Genomic DNA, 25,794 nt, shown 5'->3' on the forward strand with positions numbered 1-25,794 from the left:
AGCAAAACAAAGAGCTGTCCTTTATAAAGAATGGATTTATTTGAGTATTCAGCCGAGTGTGATAAATACAACTTACAGAGTACATTTAAAGCGTTTCATGTATCTACCAAATTCTAGTTTAGTTGAAAACGTTGAACTTTTTGTCAGTTGACTTTTTCAAAGTACTCCTTGGATCCTTGCGGCGTTGGTTTGATCTGAAAAACAGTTAAACAAGATTAAGTTCAATTAATTAGCAGGTTTCCACTGCATCTGACTCCTAGAAGGAAGACAAATTAAGTCTTCTGAAAACTACATCCACACCAAAGCCTTTTATTTTTAAAACAAAAACTGTTTTGCATGTGCTGCTAGAGTCTTACAACCACAAGATGTAACCCTGGAGTTTATATTTATATATCAATAAAATGGGAGCCAGCAGCAATTCCAAAGTTCTTTGGCTTTAGTGGCTTTCGGATGTGGCCTCAAACCCCTTGTAAATAAATAATGTAAAAAAAACTGGACAGTAAAAGTGTGAAATACATAATGCAACAAAAGGTGCCAATAGGAACATTGATATTTTTGAAGGAGGGCACATTGAAATGCAATTAGTGTCTGGAAGACGAGTGAACTCACTGTTGGAGACTTGGGGGTCCAGCTGGCCGGACACACTTCACCGTGAGTCTCCACGAACTGGAACGCCTTCACCAGACGAAGGGTTTCTTCCACACTGCGGCCCACAGGCAGGTCATTCACGCTCATGTGTCTCACCACTCCAACTGGATCAATGATGAAAAGGCCCCTACAGGACAAGAATAACCAAAACTGAAATCATCACGATTCATCCAGTTATTCACTCATTCATTTTCAACCACTTCATCCTTAATCCTCTTGAGGGCAGCAGGGAGAGCTGAAGCCATTTCCAGCTGACATAGGGTGAAAAGGCGGGACAGGGAACACAGTGAGAGACAAACGCTCATTCACTCTTAACATTTACACCTACAGTTGGAGATAACTCCACACACAAAGGCGTCATGCAAAGCACCTACACAGGTGGTACAGGTTTGGTATGGTGTAGATTTCAATTTCAGTTTTTTGGTCTAACCAGGATCTAAACCGGTGACCTTTCCGAGACAACAATGCTAGCCATCACAACGCACTGCAAACCAAATCGTGTCAACAGAACATTTTGTGAATTCTATGATGTAGTTGTAAGAAAAACAAAGGCAACACAACAGTAATATGCAAACATTTAAGGAGGAATGAACAGTATTTATTCACATTGTATTGCTCTTATAGCACATTTCTGTTTTAACTGTTGTTTTTATTAGTACTGAATAAAACTTGATGAAATTATTACTGTTGTTTTTATTAGTACCCAACTTGTATTGTTTGTACAGCATGTTGGTCATCTGAGGTTGTTTTTAAATGTTCTACAGAATTAAACTCATTTAATTCTCAGCTAATTAAAATTAAAATCATCTCTAATTACACTATTGACAAAAACATCATCTTCTGAAGATCCACTGTGCACATAAATGAGCATAACAAAGATTTTCTCTGACTTATTTTTGGCTTTTATGTGAACCCTTAAAAAAATATATAAAAAAGATATAAAGATGATGTGAGTGTTACTGAATGATTATTATACTGTGCCATTCGTGACAAACATGTCACACAGAGCAAACAAATGACCTCTTTCATGTGGAGATTTGAACTAGATGACAAATACATTTTAATAAAAGACCAGACAATAAATGGACATTACAAAACTTAAAAAAATTAAATAAAATTCACATGTTAGATAAACAAAAACTGACAGTAGCAGAGGATATTTCTCACAACCCCAAAAATGCTTATTTAATTAGGAATTTATGTTGAATTCCAGGTAAATAGTGAGAAACATGACTAAACCTACCTGAGGGCGATGCCTGGACCCTCCAGCAGAACACCATAGTCTCTAGAAACCTGCTTAGTGAGATCTGACAGCAGGGGGATGTGGATCTTTCCCAAACCTCCAGCCTGACAAAAACAATTTACATTATGTCAAACACACAGTAGATCACTCATTTACTAAAGGTTCATTCAAAGACTGGATGAAAGCGAGGCACTGAGTTGAACCTTGCACCATTTGTCTGTTGCTGGGTGATGATGATCACGTGGGTAAGTGTACCTTGCGTGGAGTGTTGATCCATGCCAGGTGGGAGTAGTGCGAGTCCACAGATACACCCAGCACCTCACAGTTGACGTCATGAAACTCGTTGGCCTTGTCACTGAATGAGATGATCTCTGTTGGGCACACAAAGGTGCTGCAAAGCAACACAGACACGAGTTAAAGGTGCTGCGCGTGAAATATCACAAAATATCACAGAGTAGCTTTTAATCTCAATGTCACAACTGGTACTCACAAATCCAGTGGGTAGAATAAAAGGACCAGGTATTTGCCCTTGAAATCAGCGAGGCTCATTTCCTTAAACTCCCCGTTGGAAACAGCTGTGGCCTTAAAATCAGGAGCAGGCTGAGTGACAGCAGGGGTCCATCTGCAAGTGCCTGGTACAAAAAAGTCCAGTACTATTTATTCATTATTCATTCATTATTCAGTTGATGAGTAAAACCAAGACATAATTCTTGCAGATTTGAGTGCAGACATCAGTACAAACATACAATATAACGACACACCAAATCCAGTTCAATGGGTAAGGGTTATTTCTAAGTAAGGTTATATCATCTCACAGCTTAAATCCAAGGATCTGGGGGTAAAATTTGACCACATGAGGGTTTTGTACGTACTTGTAGAGAGACAGGCTCTCTGAAGTGCAGGAGCAGCGAGGACTCTCGCAGCCCCAGAGACTCCATGTTGACATGTTGCTGTGAGCTTCAGCCCTCCTGCTGCAACCTGAGAAAATTGACAATCACAGTGTTAACTTTTAAGTAAAACCATACAAATAAGGATATTTAATCCCTCATGTTTGAGCCAAGTGAGTAAATGTCTTATTTTTCCTGTTTTACCTCCAACAAGGAAGTTGTATTTTCAGCAAAAAATTAAAGAACAGCTGGTTGTTTTGGGAGAACGTGATACATAATTATTATTATTTTAGCTGAGTGTGTGAATGCACACTGTGGAAAATAAGTGTTAGTGTTAATAATCATTGAAAATGAGAACTTGTGAAGTTATGACTTCAGCGCTGATGTTTAGCCACAGGGTGGCGCAGTTATTACATCAAGAGTTGACCTGAGCTGCATATTTCAGCCAAGAGGAGCAGGTTGTTAATAAATGGAATTTGCAAAAAACAAATTTGGGCCGTTATTTGGTTTTCGTTTTTTGATGCTGGGAGCAAAATCCGTTTTTCCGTATTTGGTTCAATACAAAAAAGAAAAAGGGGGTGCTGTTTCCATATTTTGGTTTTGTCAGAAATACGGATTATACTTTAGTACCCTGGCCCAACTATAGTAGCTATCTCTAATTCCAATTTCAGACATCTATAAATGTCATTATGTTCAAATTGAAGATATATTTAATTATGCTCAGTTGAAGATATCTACATTGTCCTTTTTTTTTTTAGATACCTTGAAGTAAGTTTCAGATAGTCAGAATGAATATGTAGATCTTCTAGGGTATCTGTAACTGAATTGTAGATGTCTAAAATAACAAACCCTATACACAAAAGTTACTAGTCACAGATAACTATAATGGCAATTCTAGACAGTCAAACTTGGTGATTAAATGTTAAAATGGTTTGTCATTATGTAGAACCTCCGCTCTACTGGCCTACCATTGGACCACAGTCCACACGTTGGAAACCCTGTTCAAATGTGCGTCACATCCAAAATGACAGCGACTCCGTGATGACCCATGTCTATTATTAATTAATAACTCCCACGGACACGCGTCGGTTATTGATTCATAGACTAGCAGAGTATATATAAATATATAACAGTAAGGAGTTAAAGTTTGACTGTGGTGAACGAGTTTGTACATGGTTTGTACTTACAGAGGTCCGGAGCAGTCTTCCAATGGTGGCGGCCATCTTGAATGTGTCAGAAGAAGACGTTATTGCGTCACATACGACGCAAACTAAAATATTTCTAAAATATAACCTTGTATTATTATTTTTTTAAAGGACTTTACAAATGCTGCCACCAAAACTGGGAGAATACTGTTTTATATACAAAAAATATATATATAACGACATGTTTAAAGAAGCATTTGTGTTGCCTTCACGTACCCTCAGAGAAAAACTAAGCTTTTAAGTTCAGCTTTTTAATTATGTTGTATGTCGATTTTGTATGGTATTTTTTTTGTTAATTAAAGAATACATTTAAATAATTAAATAAAATTAAAATACACAAATTGGCAACGTAGACACAGGCATATCACTTTTTGGGATTATTATATAGATATTTCCGGTGTTCGTGAATGCAGCACAAATAAACACGCGTTTGGACGCGGAAGTGGTTTCTAACGTGACCTCAAAGGTATGACAATGAGCTGTTACAGTGCTGTATAGTAAGAGACAGTGATATTTACATGTATTTGTTGCTCAAATGGATCCTAATCTGTTGTACTGGAAAGGTCATGGTCAGGTAACGACTGTGTTTGTACACGCAGAGCATTATCATCATCAGTGATGAGGAACAACTATGTTTACATGTTTACATGTGAACACCTTCTCTTTCAGTCTTTCCTCAGCCGAATACAAATCTGGCTTAATCTCCTCGATCCAACCGTCTTAATCGCCTCTAATGTAAGCAGCAGCCATTGCAGTAATCTGTACCTGTCGTGTAATAAGAGCAGTAAATATTTAATATACAACTAATGATGCTGTTCTCTTTAGTCTGAAATAGAGAAAGCTCACTCTCTGCTTGGAAATGAAGAGAAAAGTGAAAAGGTCAGTTGATTTTCTTGTTTGATGGAGATTTGGCTGTCATGTGACCACACACCGAGTTAAACCTCTTTGCTCTTCTTTCTACAGGATGCACCTGCTCTGACTCTTGCTCTTGTGAGTAAATGAAACATAAACAATGCTTTTAATATTATCTAAATTAAACACAATTTACTGAAACATACAGTCACCTTTACAGCATTCAGTACAGCACTGTACTGTAATGAATACTGCTGCTGCTCAAATACTTGTATAAACAGAACTAAAATTATTAGGGCCCAACGACCTATTGGAATTCCTGGATTATTATATTGTTTTTCCCCAAACGATCACATTTTTAGGCACAAAATGTTGGTGAAAACTTAGTGGAAACATGTCACAGCCCAAGACAAACAAAAAAGTCTATTGAGACCATGGCCTCAACTAAACAGGAAGACGGCTATTTTGAATTATGCGTCCATCATGGCGTTTTGTAAATAAACAAACTCGTCCGAGCATGTTAATCATACCAACCTTAAAAAAAACAGCAATTCATACTAAACACATGATGAAAAGTCGTGAAAGGGTCTTGCAGATTCAAAAGGGTGTGTCTACGACAGCCATCGGAATTTTGGTGAATTTAGTCCATTCACCACAAAACAGGAAGTAACTCCTGTAACTCCGCCATAAATTGACCAAACTGGATCAAGGGCATAGCGCCACCTGCTGGCAGGGTGGCAGCTGTGGGGCCCGCACTGTGCTGCTTGCAGCTTTATTTATTTTTAAATCAAAGGGTGTACGTGTTTAAAAATGTCTACATGTTTTTGCTCTGTGTTTGCAGTCATCTGTCCATGCTGATTCTGGAGCTGTTCTTCCTCTAGCCTTCCGCCCTCCAGGTACATAATCACCATAATCGTTCTCCGGGCAACAGTAACATTTAAAACAATCAAACTTTATATCAAGGGTTGTTTGTAGTGTTCTTAGAGGAACCGTAATGGCATTACATAGTATTTTCCATGGTCTTTTTTTATATTGTATATTTTATATTAATATTATGAGACGATCACCTATACCAGTAACACTAGAATAAGTCTTCAAACATCTCAATTAAGTTTTTTTTTTAAAACATTTACACACTGTATCATTCTACTGCTTACTGGACATTTCATTTCTGTCTTTTCCTTTCAGCATTATTGCCAATATCAGCCCCTTTGGTACGTGTGTCACCTAACAAATATTTAATGACAGTTTAATCTTACTACTGTATTATATTAAGATTTCTTTCTTCTTTTTGCATTTTTTTCAATTCAGGTGGTTGCCAGTTTTTTGCCTCACACTACTGTCAAACCAGCTCTGTTTTGGCAGGTAAAGCAGCCCATTTGTCATTTTAATTCAAATATATCACTTGTCTTTTAACACTATGTACAATTATACTATTAAAAAAACCTGCATTAATAAAACTATTCTTTCAGTTTATGCTGCAGAGTTACATGGTTGGGTTTAACTATGCGAATAGAAATTCTTCGTCAGAGCCGGTAAATGTCCTGATTTCTTACAAAACATGCAACTGTGATCTCCAAGTGAATTCACGTTGACTTTTCTAACAGAACCGCCCAAACAAATACTTCCTTTGTTAATCGTCAGTCTCCTATCTCTCTCCGCCAGGGGAAGACGACGCATTTGAAGCAGCTCATTTTGACCGTTGCAACAGTGTCCTATGCCACATGTGCAGGGGTGTGTGAGCCGATAGTGTTGGTGGCTGTTCTTCATCTTGACTAGTAGATTTTCATTTAATTAAACGTTTAAGAAAATAAGTTCCTATCTTCTGTTTCAGGCCCTTCCTCAAATTTTCATTAACCGACTCCGTATAAAAAGTGTACCAGTCCAGACTTTCTTCAGGTCAATATTACCGGTGCCGCTCTCCGGTAAGGCATATGTGATCTTGTGATATAATTATTCTGCTGTCATGACAGATAAGACCTTTTACACTGACATGTTATTTACCCTCTACAGCTGCTCTGGCCCTCTTCAGTGTCTTCACTATCAGGAGTGAGGAGTCAGAAACAGGGATCCAAGTGTTTGATTCCAATGGAAATCCAGTTGGCTTTTCTAAAGCAGCAGGAGAGAAGGTTTTGTTATTTTAAAAATTGAGCTTATGGACAAAATACACTTAAAATGCCATTTAAAAACGTGCCGTATTAAATATTTGTTTCTTTTGGTTCAGGCTGTGAGGGAAACTGCGTTGTCCAGAGCAGCGCTGTTTGGTACAACTGGTGCTGTTCCTAATCTACTGCTTTTCCTTTTACGAAAGTGAGTTACTTTTGAATTGAATTTTGGTGAAGGTGTGAGGACAAAGGTACCACAGATAAGCACTAAATGAATTCTTTTACAGAACAAGACTTTTTCAGAGGAACTCTCTGCTGGCCGCTGCTCTCCATAACATGAGCCTTGCATTTGTTCTGGGCCTGATGATCCCCGTATCGTTTAGTCTCTTTCCACAATTGGGAACGGTGAGATTCAAGAGTCCTCCACCCGACTGTTGTTTTCCCTGTGACGACCTCAGCTGACACACTGACCTTTCCTTACAGATAAAGAGAGAAACGTTAGAGGAGGAGCTACAAGCTGCAGCAGTGGACGGACAGTTATTCTATCACAGAGGAGTCTGAGGAGCAGTTGCATGAAGTAAACACAAAATGACCCCAATTTATTTACTTTTAATATTAGCAGATAGGAAATGTTATCATCAATTCATGAAAATACATCAAGCACTTGTGTGTATTGCACTCTGAGTCTTAGTTGGCACAAAACCATTGTCTTGGCAATGTGGCTGAAATTGTTCTCAACAATAAAACATTTCTGATATTGCATTCATTTAAGAAAAAAAACAAAACATTTATTTTACAGTGACCAAGAATTAGATATGTGAGTTTGGGAAGTGGAAGCATCTGAAAAGTGCTATCTGATGTACTGGCTGAAAAAAAACAAAAAAGATTTGTCATTTAGTTTATGTAGTCCACAATTACTAGATTTCTGTCTAGTTATCAACAAATACCATAACAAGTCCAAAATCAACAGTCTGTCTTTTACCCACAAGATTCTCTCTGGAAAAATAATTACAAATAGTTTCCTTAAACATCTGGGTACTATAGTTTTAAGAAAAAGCTTCTCAAACCTTGAATTTGTTGCGAGTGAAAATCCACCAGCAACACTGTCCCTCATTAAAATATAGTATAATGAATAATATAAAATTGATGACAGTCATTTGGTTTTGGTCTTATCATGGGATTAGTTGGCTGAAAGAAAAATATAAAACACTGCCAAACTTAATTTTGATGGTGGTCTCGTCTAAGTCTTGTCTCATATTAGCATAAAAGTGCAAGCTAAAATTTAATACTGGTGACACTTTGCTACTCGACCCAAAAGGTTACTGTGAGAGTCTGCACATGCCTTTTAGAAAAGTAGTAAATATCCAGACATTTACAAAAGAGCAGAGCAAGAATCCGACCAGCGTCACGATCGCGGTGTCGTGATCTTCAGCAGGAACATCTGAAAACAGGTCTATATTCTTAAGAGTTGCTCAGCAGCCGCCAGATGAAACAGGAAGTTCTCTGTCGCTGCAGGGAAATGATGCTGCTTCAAACCTTCCAGTGTGATTTTAGAGTCTTCACACTTGTCAGCCAGGGCGAGCAGGTTGGTGAGGATTTCTTTGGTCTTAACAGAGATGTCCTGTGAATTAAAGTGTGGTCGTCATGTTAGTTCTTCACGGAGAACGTGACCGTGGCTTGAAAACAGAAGTGTTAGTGACCTCACCTTAATCACCTGACTGTCTGACCTCTCTGGGTCCTCAGCCGACTGGACGATGAGGTGACCAACCTCCTTGTGCAACTTCCCCATGGCCATTGCCTCTGCGGTGAGATAGAGCACGTCACTCTGAGGTTAACATTGTCCTACACTCGGGAATCAACATGCTTTCTCTTTCATTATACTGTACCTTTAGCACTCTGTGACACTGTGATGAAACTGTCAGGGAGGTTCACATACACATCAAACAAGTCCGATCTGTTACTCACTTCTGGATCTACAAATCCTGCTATATAACCTGTGAAGTACAAACATGTTGGTGGATAAAGAACACACTCGTGCACCATACGGTCACAGTGAAAGGAGAGAATGGGAATTAACTGTTGACCAAAGTCTGTATTTAAAAAGTGGATGTAGTTCTCTGGTTTACTTGTTGAGGCCAAACCAGAAGTAGGAGAGACTCTGCTGTTAAAAAAATAACTGCATTTGACTGGATTTCTGTGGGAAAATGAGCATACTGGATTTATAATGACAGTAAACATTTGCCTGAGGAGATAACATGATGTCAGTTCTATTATGTTCCCATTTAGAGGAAAATAGACAATATAACATTGTAGTCCAGTGTGATTGACAGCTAGTGTTGTCCAATAGATGCCTGGTTGCAGGTTGACATCACAGATCTCTGAACTTCAGAAAGCAAGTTCCGATTCCGGTTGCCAGAGTAAATAATCCAGGAAGAAGCCTCACCTGGACAATTCTGTAAATCCTCCAGTTCAGTATCACTGAGGTGCACGTACGGGTGCAGGATGGACCAGTCTTTCCTGTGCCAAGTCAGCGCTGGCAGAGCTCTAGAGGGAAACGGGAGAGTGATCTCTAACACCAAGATTATAATTAACATTTTAACCCACATGTGAATTTCCAAGTCTCAAGTTTACCTCGTAAACTCTAACAGCGCTTCAATACGAGGGTGATGAACAACGATCCTCTTCTTCAGCATGAGTGCTGTGTACAAGATGATGGTCTCCATACCGAACTGAGACACCACATCTGAGGAAGAGCGAGCAAACTGGATGAATCGCTTGAGAAAAAAGAAAGAACTCTTTTCTTTCTTAAAAGAAATCTGGGTTGTTTTCCGAGTAAAACTTCTTGGTTGCCTTTTGCATTTAATATTACAAAATAAAATGTCAAATCAGGTGAAGGTTGTTAACAGAACGCACACCTACACTTAGATGAAATCCCAAAGAAAAATGCATTTAAGAAGAAAAAACATCAAATTGTTTCAGTCTTGCCTTTGATTGAACCGGCCAAGTACGCTTTCCGAACATCATAGTCCTTAATGAGAAACGATCCATTTTCATCACTCTGACAAATCCCCTTAATGAGAACCGTGAGGTAAGCCTCCATCATCTTCACTGGGGTGCCATGTTTGACGTACATCCTGAAAAACACACCACACCAGTGTGGGCAGCATGACCCAGGAAATAACTTACATCTTATATTTTTACAAACAACACATTTACCTGCAGAGTATTCTGCTGAGTGCAGCATACTTCTCAGGGTTGAAGTCTTTTGCTGTGACGACTGTTGAAAAATGAGTGACCTTGAAGGACGGAAAAAAACAAAACATACATTTGTCAAACAGTTCACCGCTGCACTGCTTATTTTATCACTGTTATTTCTATTCAACTGTTAATTCTAGTTTCTTTAACATGGAAGTCTTTGTGAATGTTTTGTTCCTCATTCAAGGCGAATTACTGGCAGTGCATTGTTGTCCATGTAATGACGCTGTACCTTATTTAGTGCTGTAGGTTCCTGAACCTCCACTGTGGTGATGTAGTACCAGGTTCGACAGAACTGACCAAACACAAATGTGTGGAAATCCCGGCCCTGCTGCGTCAGACAACACTTACTGAGCAGGACTTGTCTCAGGCGTGAGTCCACAGAGGGATAACACCACACCCACAGTGTGTCTCCATTCACATCTTTCTCTGGGAACAGCAGCAAGGAAACACAAAGATTGAACATAATATATTTACATTACGTGCTAAACGATGGACAGAGAATGTGGACAGATGCATTTATCCAAGAAACCCTTTCAGTGGCAATGCTCAGCTGACGACCTGGACCTTTTCTTTATGCCACAACTTATAAAAAATCCAGAACATGGTGAAAACAGCTATGTTAGTGTTGGGTAGAAAAGATTAACTCCCCATTTAGACCATCAGTGAAGGTTCTGTGATAAGACTGACACAAAAGTCTAAATATTAATAACCTGACATTTGATTCAATAGTCTGAAGTTACCTGGTTACCTCTTCCATATTGTAGCCCAGTGTGTTGTATTTTCACAGATGGTTTCCTGCATACCTTGGTTTTGTTTATGGGAACAACTGCTGCTCACATGATCTCTTTTTCACACCACGCCACATTCAAAGTCACTTTATTCACCTTTCTTCCTCATTCTGATGATCAGTTTGAACCTGAGCAGGTTGTCTTGCCCATGTCTACATGTCTAAATGTCTAAATGTATTGAGTTGCTTCCAAGTGATTGGCTGTTTGTGTTAACAAGCAGTTGAACAGGTGTACCTAATAAGGTGGCCCAGGGGTGTATTCTTTTTTCACTGTGGTATTGATTCACAAATATACATGTTTTAATGTCAAGTCTTATTTGTAGCTAGTTTCGAATTTTCAGCAAGAAAAAAAAAGTCCACTGGAACAATACGTTATTACATTATTACACATGACATGTAGGAGCAGTGATCCCATGATGATGGGACACTTTCGGGTCACACTGGGATCATGTGACTCTCCTGTCGGGTACAGTCCCTACGACACCAGCTTCGTTTCTTCCAAGAACCGATCAAATACCCGTGAATGGAAACTTACCGATCAAACCGACGCTTGACATAAGCTGCGTTTCAGTTGTTGCCATATTCCATATCTGAAAGAGTTCATAATAACCACGAGTTAACAGGAGAGAACCCGCAAACCACGTTCATTTGTGGACGCAAGTGTAACTGTGAAGTACCTTGGTGGTTCCTGCTGCGTCGAAATATCAAAATGTAATCCAGAACAGATTAACAGAGACAAAAACAATGTTTAAACTCTGTCGATTGTCCCGCTGCTGTCAACAGACTCCCCTCTCCACAATTCCTTCTTCCGGGATTAGAGCTTTGCGCGTGAGGAGGACACAACCAATCACATCTCGCGATCGTACAGGAGTGATGGTGCATTCACGGGCTCCGGGTTCACCGCTAATATATGACAGCTTTTCATTTATCTATAATCTGTCATGGACTTTTATTCCTCAATAAAATGTTAATTGAATTGAAAAATGTGTGTCTGCCACAGAAGGTAAATGAGCAAGGCAAGGGAAATGTTTTTGGAAGGTAAAACGCTTATTGTTAGGTCGCTTTGGATAAAAGTGTCTGCTAAATGACATGTAATGTAATGTAATACGCTTTGTGTGATTTTAAGATAAGATAACTATTCTGTTATGTGGGCTGTTATAGTTCAAAATGAAAAAATATGTATAATAAAAAATTCCATAGATGGGCATCAGCATTAGAAAAGCCCATACAGTTCCACTTTTACCTCAGAAACACAACATAACTTGTTAAGTCAGGCAAGCAGTGTATTTTATTTATTTATTTTGTTTTAAGACCGCTTAACACAAGAAACAAATTACAAGTCTATGTTTTGAGTTGTGTTTTAGGAAGGACGTTTACGTTCTTATTGCTACTACTAGTTAAGCATGAGTTCAGCGCGGGGTTGACATTTTACGGGGGTTACATGAACGCACCTCCGGAGACAGCATACGGGAACTTTATACAGCCGGAGCTGCCAGGTTTGTTGAAACCCCGCTTTTTGTGTAAAGGTTTTTGTGTATTGTCTTCAACAGTGGGACAACTCACTCGAAATCGAATTCATTGTAGAATGATGCTGTTCAGAATAGTCTACAATTACCCGTTGTTGTTGTTGTTGTAGTGGCACCTGGTGTGGTGGACTTTGTTTGGTTTTTTTTTTGTTCTTTCTGAGTTGCTGTTTGCAGTTACTGTTGCCGTTTGATCATTAGTTTAGTTTAATTTTATTAATCCCCTTAGGGAAAGTATTCCTCTGCATTTTGACCCATCCTAGAATTAGGAGCAGTGGGCTGCCACACTGAGTAGCGCCCGGGGAGCATTGGGAGTTGGGTACCTTGCTTCGGGGTACCCCAGCCCTTTTTGGCCGGGTGGGGATTTGAACTGGCGACCTTCCGGTTACAAGTCAAGTTCCCTTTCCACTTACCAGTCTGCTCATTTGCCTTGGACCTCTGGCATCAACCTGGTAATTCTGCCCTGAGGAACTGCTGCTCAATAGATATTTTCTTTTTCAAACTATTCACTGTAAACCCTTGAGATGACGTTATGTGAAAATTCCAGTAGATCACCAGTTTCTGAGATACTCAAACCAGCCTGTCTGGCACAAACAATCATGCCACAATCTAAGTCTCTTAAATCACCCTTCTTTTCCATTTCAATGCTCAGTTTAAATTTCAGCAGTTCATGTCTACATGCCTAAATGTATTGAGTTGCTGCCATGACACTGGCTGATTCGATATCTGTGTTAAAAGCAGTTGAACTGGTGCACCTAATCAAGTGACAAATTCATGCTTCCCGAATACAGTTGTTACCAATTATCAGTGACTGTTGTTAGGTTTCAAAGTGTCATTTACTGTATATCTCCAATTAGTAATGGTGCTTAACTGCAGTTAGTTACTCAGTTATTTAGTTAATTAGCCAATCGTCAGTTAGTTAACTGATCATTGATCGATGCAAAAGTGTGCAAATCAGTCAACGGTCAGGTTGCCTGGCAAGTGGCAACTCACCTGCATCTGATCTATGCTGAATGCACTGTCCACTACCATTAAACCACTCTACCAACTAACCAAGACAAACACAGCAACACTACAACAAGACTCAAAAACATTTTAAGAATGACTGGAAATTATATTATTAATCATGTCTTCACATCTCTCCATTAATTCAAGGGATGTCTCTTTGTGTTTGTGTGTCTTGGGTCGCATGACAAGACAAGAGTCCTCTGATGCCTTTAAAAAACGAAAAGGCAGTAGTAAAAACATTCCAGATTCCAGAAAAGAAATAGGTTGAGTAATGTTCGCATGACAGGCTTCACACCTGGCAGAGTATCTTGCCCATCAACTTAAGTGTCCTTTGATGACTTTGAACTGAGACCTCAAGTGTTTTTAGATTCCCGTGATGTAAAATGTGACCACCCATTTATTAATTCAAAGAATGTTTATTTTTTATCCGTCTGTCTGTCCATCTGTTCATTGCACAACTGTCCAACGGGTCACGTGACAGGCTTCAACCTTGGCAGGTCACTGACTAAGGGCTGCACAGTGTGTACAGTAGAAATATTATAGCTATACCGATAAACAAGCCGCTTCTACATTTTTAGGACAGTCAAGCCAATAGAGAGAGGATATGCAAGGCAATGCAATAAATGTTTTTGAATTGTTTAATGTTTCAACATCCCTTGTGCTCCTCCATCAGACTCTTCCAAAGTGTCACACCACAAACAGATTTACAAAAACTTTTCCATGTAGTGCTCACCCCGAGAAATTTGAAATAGAATATTTTATACAAAATACTGGATAAGTAACAAGACAGAGAATGATGAAAGAATGTCACATTGTGTGGAGAGGGTGCTTTGAATTAAAGTATTTTGCCATTCAATGTTAATAAACAATGTCATAACATTTAAAGCTGCATCCAAAAGCTGTTTGCTGAGGCTATTCAAACATACTGGGCATCAAAAAGTCTATCAATCATCCAAACCACAAACAGGTCCTAATAAGATGAAAACTTTGTTGGTGTTATTGTTTTGTCTTATTACTGTCTTATTTAAAATATACAATAACTAGGAAGAAAAAGAAGGTGGACCTACATCTGCTTGGCGTGTGATAGGAGGATACTGCGGCCTGACGGACTTGGCAACCCTACCGAGGCTGTTCACGAGGTTCTTCCTTTCTCAGCCAGCACCGCATCGGCGAGTGAGTGCGTGGCTTTGATGGACTGGTGAAATCTGTGAAAATTCATTCTAGTCAGCCAAGTTTGAGTTTCACTAGAACGCCACCATGCCGGCGTATTTTCAGCGTCCAGAAAATGCTCTTAAACGAGCGAACGGTGAGTAGATTCACGGCGTCGCCCTTTTTCACGTACCTTTCACACATATGCTAACTAGCCGAGCCACCACTAGCTCGCTCCACCATTGAAAATACCTCGTTGCTTCAACGCCGCGGCTTCGCTAAGCCAAGCTAACGGCTAATGCTAGCTACAATGGCGGGTCATCCCATCTGGTTTTAGCTAAGTGCTAGCGTTCGTCCTGCAGACAGTATAGCTAACCGGTTATGTCATTTCTATGGTACTGGTCATATTATAAAATTTTACTTAAATTACAAAGTAATGTGTTATCTTAAATGTATGTTGGTTAATGTCAAATGTTTAGCATACAGGCCTAACTGTATCATGTTAATTAAGCTAACATGGGTATCGCTGGTGTACTTGGGATTTTATGGTGCATTTAGTGTTGTCAGCGGTGCTTTAATTAAGTTTTCTTTTTTACAGAGTTTCTTGAGGTTGGTAAGAAACAGCCTGCTTTGGATGTTTTATACGATGTCATCAAAAGCAAGAAACATCGAACATGGCAGAAGATTCACGAGCCCATCATGCTCAAGTACCTGGAGCTCTGCGTGGATCTGCGCAAGAGCCACCTGGCCAAGGAGGGTCTCTACCAGTATAAGAACATTTGCCAGCAGGTATGAGATGAGAAAACATAGATTTCTGCTATTCAAGGCTGTCTAATGAAGCAGACAATCTGTATTTGACGTGAAACCACTGTCTCTGCTTTCAGGTGAACATCAAATCTCTGGAGGATGTGGTCCGAGCTTACCTGAAGCTGGCAGAGGAGAAGACGGAGACTGCAAAGGGGGAGTCCCAGCAGATGGTCCTGGACATTGAAGATCTTGACAACATCCAGACTCCAGAAAGGTGAGGTTTCTCTGTTTTTTATTTAGAAATCGGGCCACAGCATGTTTTTCCACCCAAGTTGCTGGACTGTACCTGTAATTTGATACTGAATTTTAACTTTATGTTGGACATCATAAGGATAGATAACATTCAGTTGCTGTTTATAATATTTAATAGTATGGTGCAAACATGCAGTTTAACTAATAAGTGAATTGGCTAATAATTGACAGTTGCTTATTCATTTACACTTGTAGTATTGTAAATTAACATAGGGGAAGGGGTAATTCCTTCTCTGCATTTAATCCATCCTCTACGAGAAACTTTACTAGGATTAGGAGCAGCAGGCAGCCACTGAGCAGTTCCCGGGAAGTAATGGTGATTGGGTACCTTTCTCTGGGTTTTTTGACATGGTGGGGACTCGAACCAGAAACTCTCCGGTTACAAGCTGTCACATAGACCAGTTGTTAAGAAAGGCTGTTTATGATGTTATTATGATGGTTGACGTGCACCCTCTGCTGGTATAAAAGTAACTATTTAGCATGTATGGTCAAGAGAAATTACATGTCTATATGGTAACAGACATTGTTGGTCAATTTGTTAATCTGTTGAATAATTAATGACAGTTGATCAATCAGCATTTGATCAAAAATGTTCTTTTAATTAAAAATGAGAAATTATCATCATATCATCAGCGGGGTTGTGTTAATATATACTGTGCTGTGACTTCAGTGTGCTCTTGAGTGCTGTGAGTGGAGAGGACACCCAGGATCGTACTGATCGCTTGCTGCTCACTCCCTGGGTGAAGTTCCTGTGGGAGTCTTACCGCCAGTGCCTGGACCTGCTCAGAAACAACTCCAAGGTGGAGCGTCTGTACCATGATATCGCCCAGCAAGGTATAGTGATATAAACTGAAAATCTAGATTACAAGATTACATAATTTTATTGTGTCATTGAATTAATGACAGGATGGAAATTCATTTTAAATAAAAAACCTTTGCTATGTTGCATAGATATGCTGGTAATAATATCTGTTAATCTATTTTGCAGCATTTAAGTTCTGCCTTCAGTACACCCGCAAAGCTGAGTTTCGCAAGCTGTGTGACAACCTGCGTATGCATCTGGGACAAATTCAGCGTCACCACAATCAGAGCACTGCCATCAACCTCAACAATCCTGAAAGCCAGTCCATGCACCTGGAGACACGCCTGGTGCAGCTGGACAGTGCTATAAGCATGGAGCTGTGGCAGGTTGGTCGACCAAACACCAAACCTTTGAAATTATTGTACAGTTGTTGATGCATGTTTTACCACAGTCACTAAAACTCTAACCACATATAAACATACAAACATGTATAGTTTTACCTACTTAATAACTAAATACATGTGATCACTGTAATTTAATGATTGATGTGTTGACAATTTGTAGATATTTATACTGATGCTGTGGTGTTTCTATTTCCAGGAAGCATTTAAGGCTGTTGAAGACATCCATGGCCTGTTTGCTCTTTCCAAGAAGCCTCCCAAGCCCCAGCTGATGGCCAACTACTACAACAAGGTGTCCACTGTGTTCTGGAAATCTGGAAATGCTCTTTTCCATGCAAGCACCCTTCATCGGCTCTATAACCTGTCCAGGGAGATGCGTAAGAATCTGACCCAAGACGAGATGCAGAGGTATGTAATTCCTATAATTAGAAAAGAGGACATGTTCAACTTCGATCATCAAATGATTAATAATGCTTTCTATTCTCAGGATGGCCACCAGAGTCCTTCTAGCCACACTGTCCATTCCCATCACCCCCGAACGTACTGACATAGCTCGGCTGCTGGACATGGATGGCATCATTGTGGAGAAACACCGCAGACTGGCCACACTTTTGACCCTCCAGTCTCCACCAAATCGCCAGAGTCTTATCAATGACATGGTATGTTTTGTGAGAAAGGAAATAGTTACAGGTGTTTTTCAGAATGCCCCATTTTGTTTTGTACTTTTATGAAAATGGCCCCTGATTTTGAAATTCTAGCTTTACTATAATACTCAATATTTTAATGCAGATCAGTTGCCACTTGCCAGGCAACATGACCATTTATTGATTTGCACACATTTGCATTGATCAATTAACTAAATCCTATGTTGTATGTTTTCATGTTTGTATTCTAGGTGAGGTTTAACTTGATGCAGTATATTGTACCTGACGTGAAAGAACTTTACAACTGGCTGGAAGTAGAGTTTCATCCTCTGAAACTATGTGGAAGAGTGACCAAGGTAAATAGTAAAGAGCTGTCTGTGAGAAGTGCATGCCATTTTTCTAAATAATTTCACAAATTTTAGAGTAGTGACTCCCTTCTTATTTTAGTGTACTTAAACATCTACTCTTCAACTAGGTGTTGAACTGGGTGAGAGACCAGGCTGAAAAGGAGCCTGATCTGCAGCAGTATGTTCCCCACCTGCAGAGCAATACCATCTTAAGGCTCCTGCAACAGGTATGTGTTCATTTTTTTCATTCCTCGGGAAAGCTCATCTTCACAGTTGCACTTCCTTGATGGTAATTACTGTCATTATACCACGTCCATTATTTCAGGTGGCGCAGGTCTATCAAAGCATTGATTTCAGCCGTCTGGCGTCCCTGGTTCCATTTGTGGATGCCTTCCAGCTGGAGCGCTCCATTGTGGATGCTGCCCGCCATTGTGATCTGCAGGTAAGTTCAAGTTTCGAAGCAATGCTTTTTGACTCCACTACCAATAAAATGTTATGACAAATGTATTTATGCTATTTCGGTGCATATTTGTCTTACAGGTCAGAATAGACCACTCTTCTCGAACTCTGAGCTTTGGCTCTGACCTGAACTACTCGACCAAAGAAGATGCTCCTGTTGGCCCTTTCCTGCAGAACATGCCCTCAGAGCAGATAAGAAACCAGCTGACTGCCATGTCTTCTTCTTTGGCTAAAGCCATCCAGGTCATCAAGCCTCCCTCTACCCTGGTGAGTTACATCAATCTGTAAATGCTTTTTCTTTTTAAAGAACACAAAAAAGTCCTTGTTTCGAATCACAAATTAATTCTTTCTCTTTGTATTGTTGCGTTCAGTGTCACAAATGTAGTATAAAATAGGGTAACGCAACATTCACATGTTATATAATACTTTCTTCCACTGAAGAGACGTGAAGTCTCTTCAGTGGAAGAAACTATTTGCAGATGCACAGAAACTGGAGACACTTAATCAGTGACCAGTGTTAACTTAATATCACATGTACATTTTCATCTTGCAGTGAAGTCTCATTCATAACCAGACCCTGCTTTGGTACAGAACAGTTTTATTCTTGAATGCTAAACTGCATTTTTATTTTTTTGTTCTCAGCAAGAGCGTGATGAGCATAGCCAGCAGGCCATAGTGGCCTACCAGAAAAACGGCCGCAAAGAACACCAGCGCATCTTGGCTCGTAGGCAGACAATTGAGGAGCGTAAGGAGCGTCTGGAGAGCTTGAACATCCAGCGCGAGAAGGAGGAGCTGGAGCAGCGGGAAGCTGAGATGCAGAAAGTGCGCAAGGCGGAAGAGGAGCGTTTGCGCCAGGAAGCCAAAGAGAGGGAGAAGGAGCGTATCATGCAGGAGCATGAGCAGATTAAGAAGAAGACAGTCCGGGAGCGGCTGGAGCAGATCAAGAAGACTGAACTCGGAGCTAAGGCCTTCAAGGATATTGATATTGAGGTAAAATTATGATAGTTTCTATAATGCAGCATTCAATCATGGTTATATTAAGTTTCAGACACAAGATCAACCAATCTTTCATCGCTTTGCACAGGACCTGGAGGAGCTGGATCCTGACTTCATCATGGCCAAACAGGTGGAGCAGCTGGAGAAGGAGAAGAAGGAACTTCAGGAGCGTCTAAAGAATCAGGAGAAGAAGGTAACTGAGCAAGATGTTGGTGCTGACTATATTCTTACCTATGAATTAATAAGAAGACTTTGACACTGAAGTTTTTCTTTTCCAGATTGACTTCTTTGAGAGGGCCAAACGCCTCGAGGAAATTCCTCTCATCACAAAGGCTTATGAGGAGCAGCGAATCAAAGACATGGAACTCTGGGAGCTCCAGGAGGAGGAAAGGGTATGTTTTTAAAATGGAAAAAAAACAGTGCCAAAAAATATTCGACAAACTTGAGAATTCAAGACTTTAACTTGTTCCCTCTCGTTGTAGATCAGTAACATGAAAGTGGAACGGGAGAAGGCTCTGGAGCACAAGAAGCGCATGTCCAGGATGATGGAGGACAAAGAGAGCTTTTTGTCTAAGATAACTGCTGCTCGAAGCTTTATTTATGAGGTTTGTCAAATGTTTGTGAAATAGTGTTAACTTAGAACGTACAAATTTTCAAGTCATTTATGGGGGTAAGGTGAAGACCTTTCAATATCATAGCGATAAAGCTAACCCATAACATTTAGTTCTTCTTTCAACATAAGTGGAGTTCTTCATGTACACTTTTCTGTCTGTCAAGGAAAAACTGAAAGCTTTCCAGGAGCGTTTAGTAGAGGTGAGGAAGAAGCGCTTGGAAGAGAGGAAGAGGCAGCGCAAAGAGGACAGGCGTAATTCTTACTACCAACAGAAAGAGGAAGAGGCACAGCGTATCCACGAGGAGCAGCTCAAGAAAGGTATTGTCTTTTTACCACAAAATGGATACATATGACCAGAAAGCAAGAAGATGAACATAACAAGATGATGTTCCTTACAGAAACCTGTTAAATCCTTGGAATTATTATCCTTAATGTGGTAGCATTTTTAATGAGGTACTGTTTACTCATAAGTTAATGAAGTTCGAAAATGCCTCACATTATTTTCTGTCTTTTGTTACAGAACGTGAAGACCTTGAACGCGTAGAACAAGAGCAGAGAGAGGCAGAAGAAAGGGAGTACCAGGAGCGTTTGCGCAAGCTTGAAGAGCAGGAGCGTAAGCAGCGTGCCCGTCAGCAGGAGATTGAGGAGAGAGAGCGCCGCCGTGACGAGGAGCGAAAAGGCCCACCAGAGGAGAAAGCTAAGGTACTAAAGAGCTACTTTTATTTAACTGATGGCCAGAACCGCAGGTTTCTTTTCAATATGAAATAGGAGTGGAAATTAGGTGTTTGATACCCAGAACAATTAGTTTCTTTTTTAAGTGAAAAATGACAGTGTTTATATTTCGCTTACACAGGAGCCGGGCGAAAAGGAGGAGGGAGGATGGAGGAAGCGTGTGGAGGGAGGTGACTCGTCCGTGCGTCGTTCAGTGCCTGACAGGTGCGTGTTGACAACTTCAAACTGATTTGACTTGCTGTAACTTCCTTAACTCACTCAAACTGTACTTGTGTCTGCTCTCTCCCTCTAGGGAGTGGAGACAGGAAGGCGCTGATGATGACAAAGAGGACAAGGAGTCTTCCTTCAGGCGAGGTGACGGTCCCCGTCGGGGGGGTGACGACCGAGGTCCCCGCCGTGGCTTTGATGAGGATCGAGGTCCCCGCCGTGGCTTTGATGAGGATCGGGGTCCACGCCGTGGGGGAGATGAGGATCGTCCTCCACGTAGAGGGATGGATGATGATCGTGGTCCTCGCAGAGGTTTTGATGACCAAGGACCATGGAGGGGCGGAGAAGACGACCGTGCCCCAAGGCGTGGCTTTGACGAAGATCGTGCCCCCAGGCGTGGCTTTGACGAAGATCGTGCCCCCAGGCGTGGCTTTGATGATGACAGAGGTCCTCGTAGAGGCATGGATGACTCCAGAGGTTCCAGGCGTGGGGCTGATGATGACTGGGGCCCCCGAAGAGGAGGAGATGACGAGAGAGGTGGCAGGAGAGGCATGGATGATGGGGGACGTCGTGGTGGTGGTGGTGGTGATGATGATGATGATGATCCCAACCCATGGAGATCTCTGGGAAAACCTGGTAAGCCTGTAGTCATTCAGCTGTTAAGAACATAGCCAAATATATGCCACTAGGGGGCTGGTTGCAAAATAACTCGTCAAACAGTTAATGGCTTAATGTTTTGCTAGTTTTGAATCCTCTTTAGCTCGTGATATTGATTTAGTGGTCTTAAGATCTTCCATGCATTTTTTTTTTACACATTATTATTTATATCAAGATAAGCGCTTTTTGCTGCTACCCATCCTTGCACGGCTGCTGTATGCACACAAACACACCCTCAGTCAGGTCAGATAGTATTGCTTGAAAGAGCCCATTTTCAGGAAACAGCTTGCAAATAATCTTACATTGTTTCCTTTCACAAAACTAAAGACGGGCATAATAGTATCAGCAGCAACAATAAAAATCTCCTAATCATAAACTGGTTCATTAGGAAATGCTGGTCTTCAAGGAGGCTGGCGTGAGCGAGAGAAGGCCAGAGAGGACAGCTGGGGACCCCCTCGCGGTGGCGATGGTGGTGGTCAAAATGAGGACGAAAAGGAAGATGGAGAGGAAAAATCTGGTTTGAGAGACCGTCGTCCACCAAGAGAAGAGGGCGTCTGGAGAAGACCAGGTGGAGATGAGGGAAGCAGCTGGAGAGAATCTCGCAAAGAAGACCCTGACCGCGACGATCGCCGTGAACGTGACGACCGCCGCGAACGTGATGATCGACGTGTTGAGCGCCGTGATAGAGACAACCGGGATGAGCGTGAACAGAGAGCCCCACCCACAGATCGTGATGAAGGTAAGCAGAGCAGGTTTTGGGGATGAATGTATCATAGTTTTCCTCAGTCACTGAGAATTAATGTATCTATACTGGCTGCCTGCTAATGGAGTTATCAATTAACCTTTTTATTTTTTTAGCACTCTTGTCATACAGAACAACTGTGTTGATTTTTTATTCAGCCAGCAGATGTCAATATTTGTCTATTTATTCACAGCCACAGCAAGTGTCTTACTGTACAAAGATGAATGTGTCGTCTCATTGACTGAATGTAACCTGTGTATTGTAAAATCAACACGACTACATGTGCATCTTTTATTTTCTCAGGAAGCTCCTGGCGTCGTGCGGGTGAAGAGAGGAGAGAGGAACGGCCTAGAGAGCGAGAGAGGGAGCGTGACCGAGATACTGAAGGAGACAAGGCTTGGCGTTTGGATAAAGAAATCCCTCGTCGCACCAAGAACGAGACGGATGATGATGGCTGGACAACTGTCCGCCGCTGAGCAACAGCCACTGCATTTAATGGGCCCAGATAATGATGAATTCATTTTGAGTAAAAAAACCATCAGTACCCACTTCAGTTGCTCGTGTGTGTTACTCCTTTTGAAAAATAATTTGTAGATGATAGTTTTCCTATTTTAAATTTGACTTCCAGCAGTTTTGAACCAGAGGCTCTTAAATCACCTCAAACACTATCAGTCAATGGACTTGTCCGCACTTAACTCTCATGATGCAAACAACTTCTTATAAATGTCACTGGTCCCAGTTGTAGGAGAGAGATTGTCTAAAATGATAAAACTGAAAACCAGTGTACATGCACCATTTTTCAATACAAACTCAGTCGATCACCAGATGCCTCTTTTGAACAATACACCTTTGCATAAATTCATGGCACAAATCTGCAATCTGCAAATGTATTAGTCATATTCTTCAGTAATACCTGCTCTTCATTTATTGTTTCAGATACTTCTTAAATAACATTTCCATTTCATCATATTTGCTTCAATTTGGTCTCGCTTGATATCCAGTGTGTGCTTCTATCTTGGTGCAAACAGCATAACCAAACCAGGTTGCATGTGTACAGATGAAGCCTTTATCAATAAAGATGTTTGCTCACCATCTACATGTTTGTGTTTTTGATAAATGCTGTATTACCGCTTAAGACGGCAGGTCAGTGGTTCCCATGCTGAGTCAGGACAGCTCTGATCAAGTCTGAATGACACCTAAAGAATTCACAGCCACCAGTTTTTTTTTTTGGCCTCTCTTTTAAGGTTAAATGTGTGAACCTTTGCTATATTTATTTGTGAAGTTCCAGCTAAATATCTCTCACCTCATCCTTCCCTTCCATGTGAGTTGCTATCCAAACCCAAAAGTAAAAAACGAAAACAATGGCAATCTAAACTGGCAGCCTCTGTAGAGGTGACCCAGCTCCTGATAAAAAGGCTCATTGTGAGGTCATTTAAAAACAATCTGTCTTTTGCCAAATGAAAATAAGACAAACTGGATCTTTTAAGCTCAAACATCTATCTTAAAACACAAGGAACAAATTATTTGCCGAGATAAATGTGAGTTATAGACCTGTGTTTGTTCCTACACTGAAGTGAAGTGACAGAGACTGGAAACGGCTGTTTCCATGCACCTCCCCCTGTTGATTTCAATGGAAAACCATTCATACATTTAAATATTTATTGCTCTGCAATTTTTCAGTTATTTTGTTAGTACCACAATTAATCTTAAAGAGTGTCTATATCAGCAATATAGCTGAATATGCTTCACTTCTTATCACAGAGGTTTCTTCAGAATCAGGTGACCTCACTCATGAAGATCCAATGACCATGATGACTCACTGACAACCTTCTCACACACGTTACACACTATTCTACGTCAGTCAATGTGCATTTAACTCTGAGATACCAGTCCACTGTTATGTTGTTACACAGCCTTTCTGCCTAAATAATTCAATTTTATTGCACTTTGTTACAGTTTTGCACCACTAGAGGTCCTTGAAGCACCGTTCAGAGAGTGAGACCCTGAACGCCTCACTGAGCTGAGGAAGCAAAGTGTGTCCGTGTTTCTTCTTCTTCACTGAAAAAGGTGACCGTGATCGGACCAGTATCATACTGTGTGATTTAATTTATTATAAAATTACTTAAATAAAATAAATATATAAATAAAATAAAATAAACATAATTTTAGTTTTAAATCATCTAGTACGAATTATAGATGCAAATCACAATAATAATAAATATAATATTGATAATATAAAGCTCCTGATCACAACATTGATATTTTCAAAATAAAAGGCTACACCACTTTCACGAAGCGAAATCCTCCATGTCTCAGTGTTGTTATAAACAGAAAATGTCAAAGTGGTCGTATTGTGTGTTGTTGAGCCACTGACGCTCTGACAGCTCAACAAAACGATTTCACTACTTATTTGATTCCAAAGCGCCTTTAAGTAGAACCCATAATAAATAATAGCTGAAGTGGATTTAGGTGCACAAGCTGACAGCAATAATAATACTAATAATAATAATTCTAATAATAATAATACTACTACTAATAATAATGATGATGATGATGATGATGATACTACTACTACTAATAATAATAATAATACTAATAATAATAATAATTAATTAAAGGACAATTATAATTATCCAGCATTAATCCCATAATTACCTTATATTATATAGTCTGTCAAGAAAATAAAAAAAAAATATAAATAATAATAATAATTTAAATCAAATGCCAGGTGGGTGAACCAGTGTCAGGACGCGTCACCTCATTTGTTAGATGTCAGTGTGTGTTATAGTGTGTTTGCAGGCCCACGGTGCGCGGCCACGGCTGCAGCTCTATACTCACTGATCCACGCACTGTGGTGACAGATCCACTGAACACCTGAGCGCATTTAGCCGTGAGCGACTGTGACACGCAGCGACTCATCGGTGTAAAGGTGTCAGTGGATCCTGAAGCCTCTGTCAGGTCCGCGCCCTCTACACACTGGTAACATTTAGAAGAAAGAAAAAAGAAAAAAAGGTTTTATATTTTGCCTCGAGCTTGTTTGTGTCTCCCATGCAGACACACAGTCACGCGTGGTCGTGCAGAGTCAACCTCATCTTCAAAGAACACACAACGAAACAACAAGAATGTTTTTTCCCCACACAAATCCACAGAGAAGAACAAAAGTGAGGGATAGAACAAACGAAGGCCGCCTGATGAAGCGCACTTAAAGATGGTGATCAATATTAGTCTGCGTGGGAAACAGACTTTAAGTGCTGATTGATGTTTGTGCAACATTGTTGTGCTTCATTAAAACAATCGCTCGATAATAAAAGCACCCTCCTCCCTTGTTTAAAATCACTTTGAACCTGTCGCGGGCCTTAAATAGAAATAAACAGGCCTCCTTGAGCTGCTCTGCTGCTTCACTTCACTCTGTTAAATGTCCTGGAGGTATGTGCGCGAGCACGCGCGCGTGCGTCCGGATGAATGTTGCG

General features: G+C 40.5%; 4 protein-coding genes across 4 annotated transcripts; 2 read left to right on the forward strand and 2 right to left on the reverse strand.

Moving 5' to 3' along the window:
• Positions 1 to 17: 17 nt before the first annotated feature.
• prdx3 (peroxiredoxin 3) lies at positions 18 to 4,117 on the reverse strand. The gene is made up of 7 exons (XM_058651167.1): positions 3,966 to 4,117; positions 2,764 to 2,869; positions 2,382 to 2,523; positions 2,147 to 2,282; positions 1,892 to 1,995; positions 610 to 775; positions 18 to 194 (listed from the first exon to the last, which is right to left on the reverse strand). The coding sequence occupies exons 1-7, from the start codon at positions 3,999 to 4,001 to the stop codon at positions 144 to 146; spliced, it is 741 nt and encodes a 246-aa protein (XP_058507150.1). The 5' UTR covers positions 4,002 to 4,117; the 3' UTR covers positions 18 to 143.
• Positions 4,118 to 4,418: 301 nt separating this feature from the next.
• On the forward strand, positions 4,419 to 7,706 carry sfxn4 (sideroflexin 4). Its single transcript, XM_058651166.1, has 14 exons — positions 4,419 to 4,557; positions 4,653 to 4,718; positions 4,809 to 4,862; positions 4,947 to 4,973; positions 5,677 to 5,731; positions 6,024 to 6,049; positions 6,147 to 6,200; positions 6,308 to 6,370; positions 6,501 to 6,569; positions 6,670 to 6,760; positions 6,849 to 6,964; positions 7,060 to 7,145; positions 7,228 to 7,345; positions 7,424 to 7,706. Exons 1-14 carry the CDS (start codon positions 4,519 to 4,521, stop codon positions 7,499 to 7,501), a joined length of 942 nt encoding a protein of 313 aa, XP_058507149.1. The 5' UTR covers positions 4,419 to 4,518; the 3' UTR covers positions 7,502 to 7,706.
• On the reverse strand, positions 7,514 to 11,816 carry dennd10 (DENN domain containing 10). Its single transcript, XM_058651165.1, has 10 exons — positions 11,663 to 11,816; positions 11,521 to 11,575; positions 10,428 to 10,624; positions 10,157 to 10,236; positions 9,926 to 10,074; positions 9,572 to 9,683; positions 9,384 to 9,484; positions 8,827 to 8,934; positions 8,646 to 8,740; positions 7,514 to 8,561 (listed from the first exon to the last, which is right to left on the reverse strand). Exons 2-10 carry the CDS (start codon positions 11,564 to 11,566, stop codon positions 8,394 to 8,396), a joined length of 1,056 nt encoding a protein of 351 aa, XP_058507148.1. The 5' UTR covers positions 11,567 to 11,575; positions 11,663 to 11,816; the 3' UTR covers positions 7,514 to 8,393.
• A 2,835-nt stretch (positions 11,817 to 14,651) lies between these two features.
• eif3s10 (eukaryotic translation initiation factor 3, subunit 10 (theta)) lies at positions 14,652 to 23,420 on the forward strand. Its single transcript, XM_058651919.1, has 21 exons — positions 14,652 to 14,822; positions 15,264 to 15,454; positions 15,550 to 15,686; positions 16,395 to 16,558; positions 16,713 to 16,912; positions 17,127 to 17,335; positions 17,415 to 17,586; positions 17,823 to 17,927; positions 18,047 to 18,145; positions 18,244 to 18,360; positions 18,459 to 18,644; positions 19,020 to 19,367; positions 19,462 to 19,566; positions 19,652 to 19,765; positions 19,856 to 19,978; positions 20,151 to 20,304; positions 20,507 to 20,688; positions 20,840 to 20,922; positions 21,011 to 21,561; positions 21,971 to 22,321; positions 22,628 to 23,420. The coding sequence occupies exons 1-21, from the start codon at positions 14,774 to 14,776 to the stop codon at positions 22,798 to 22,800; spliced, it is 3,813 nt and encodes a 1,270-aa protein (XP_058507902.1). The 5' UTR covers positions 14,652 to 14,773; the 3' UTR covers positions 22,801 to 23,420.
• Positions 23,421 to 25,794: the final 2,374 nt, after the last annotated feature.

The sequence above is a fragment of the Solea solea genome, chromosome 15 (genome assembly GCF_958295425.1).
Source record: "Solea solea chromosome 15, fSolSol10.1, whole genome shotgun sequence".
NCBI classification, from domain to species: domain Eukaryota; kingdom Metazoa; phylum Chordata; class Actinopteri; order Pleuronectiformes; family Soleidae; genus Solea; species Solea solea.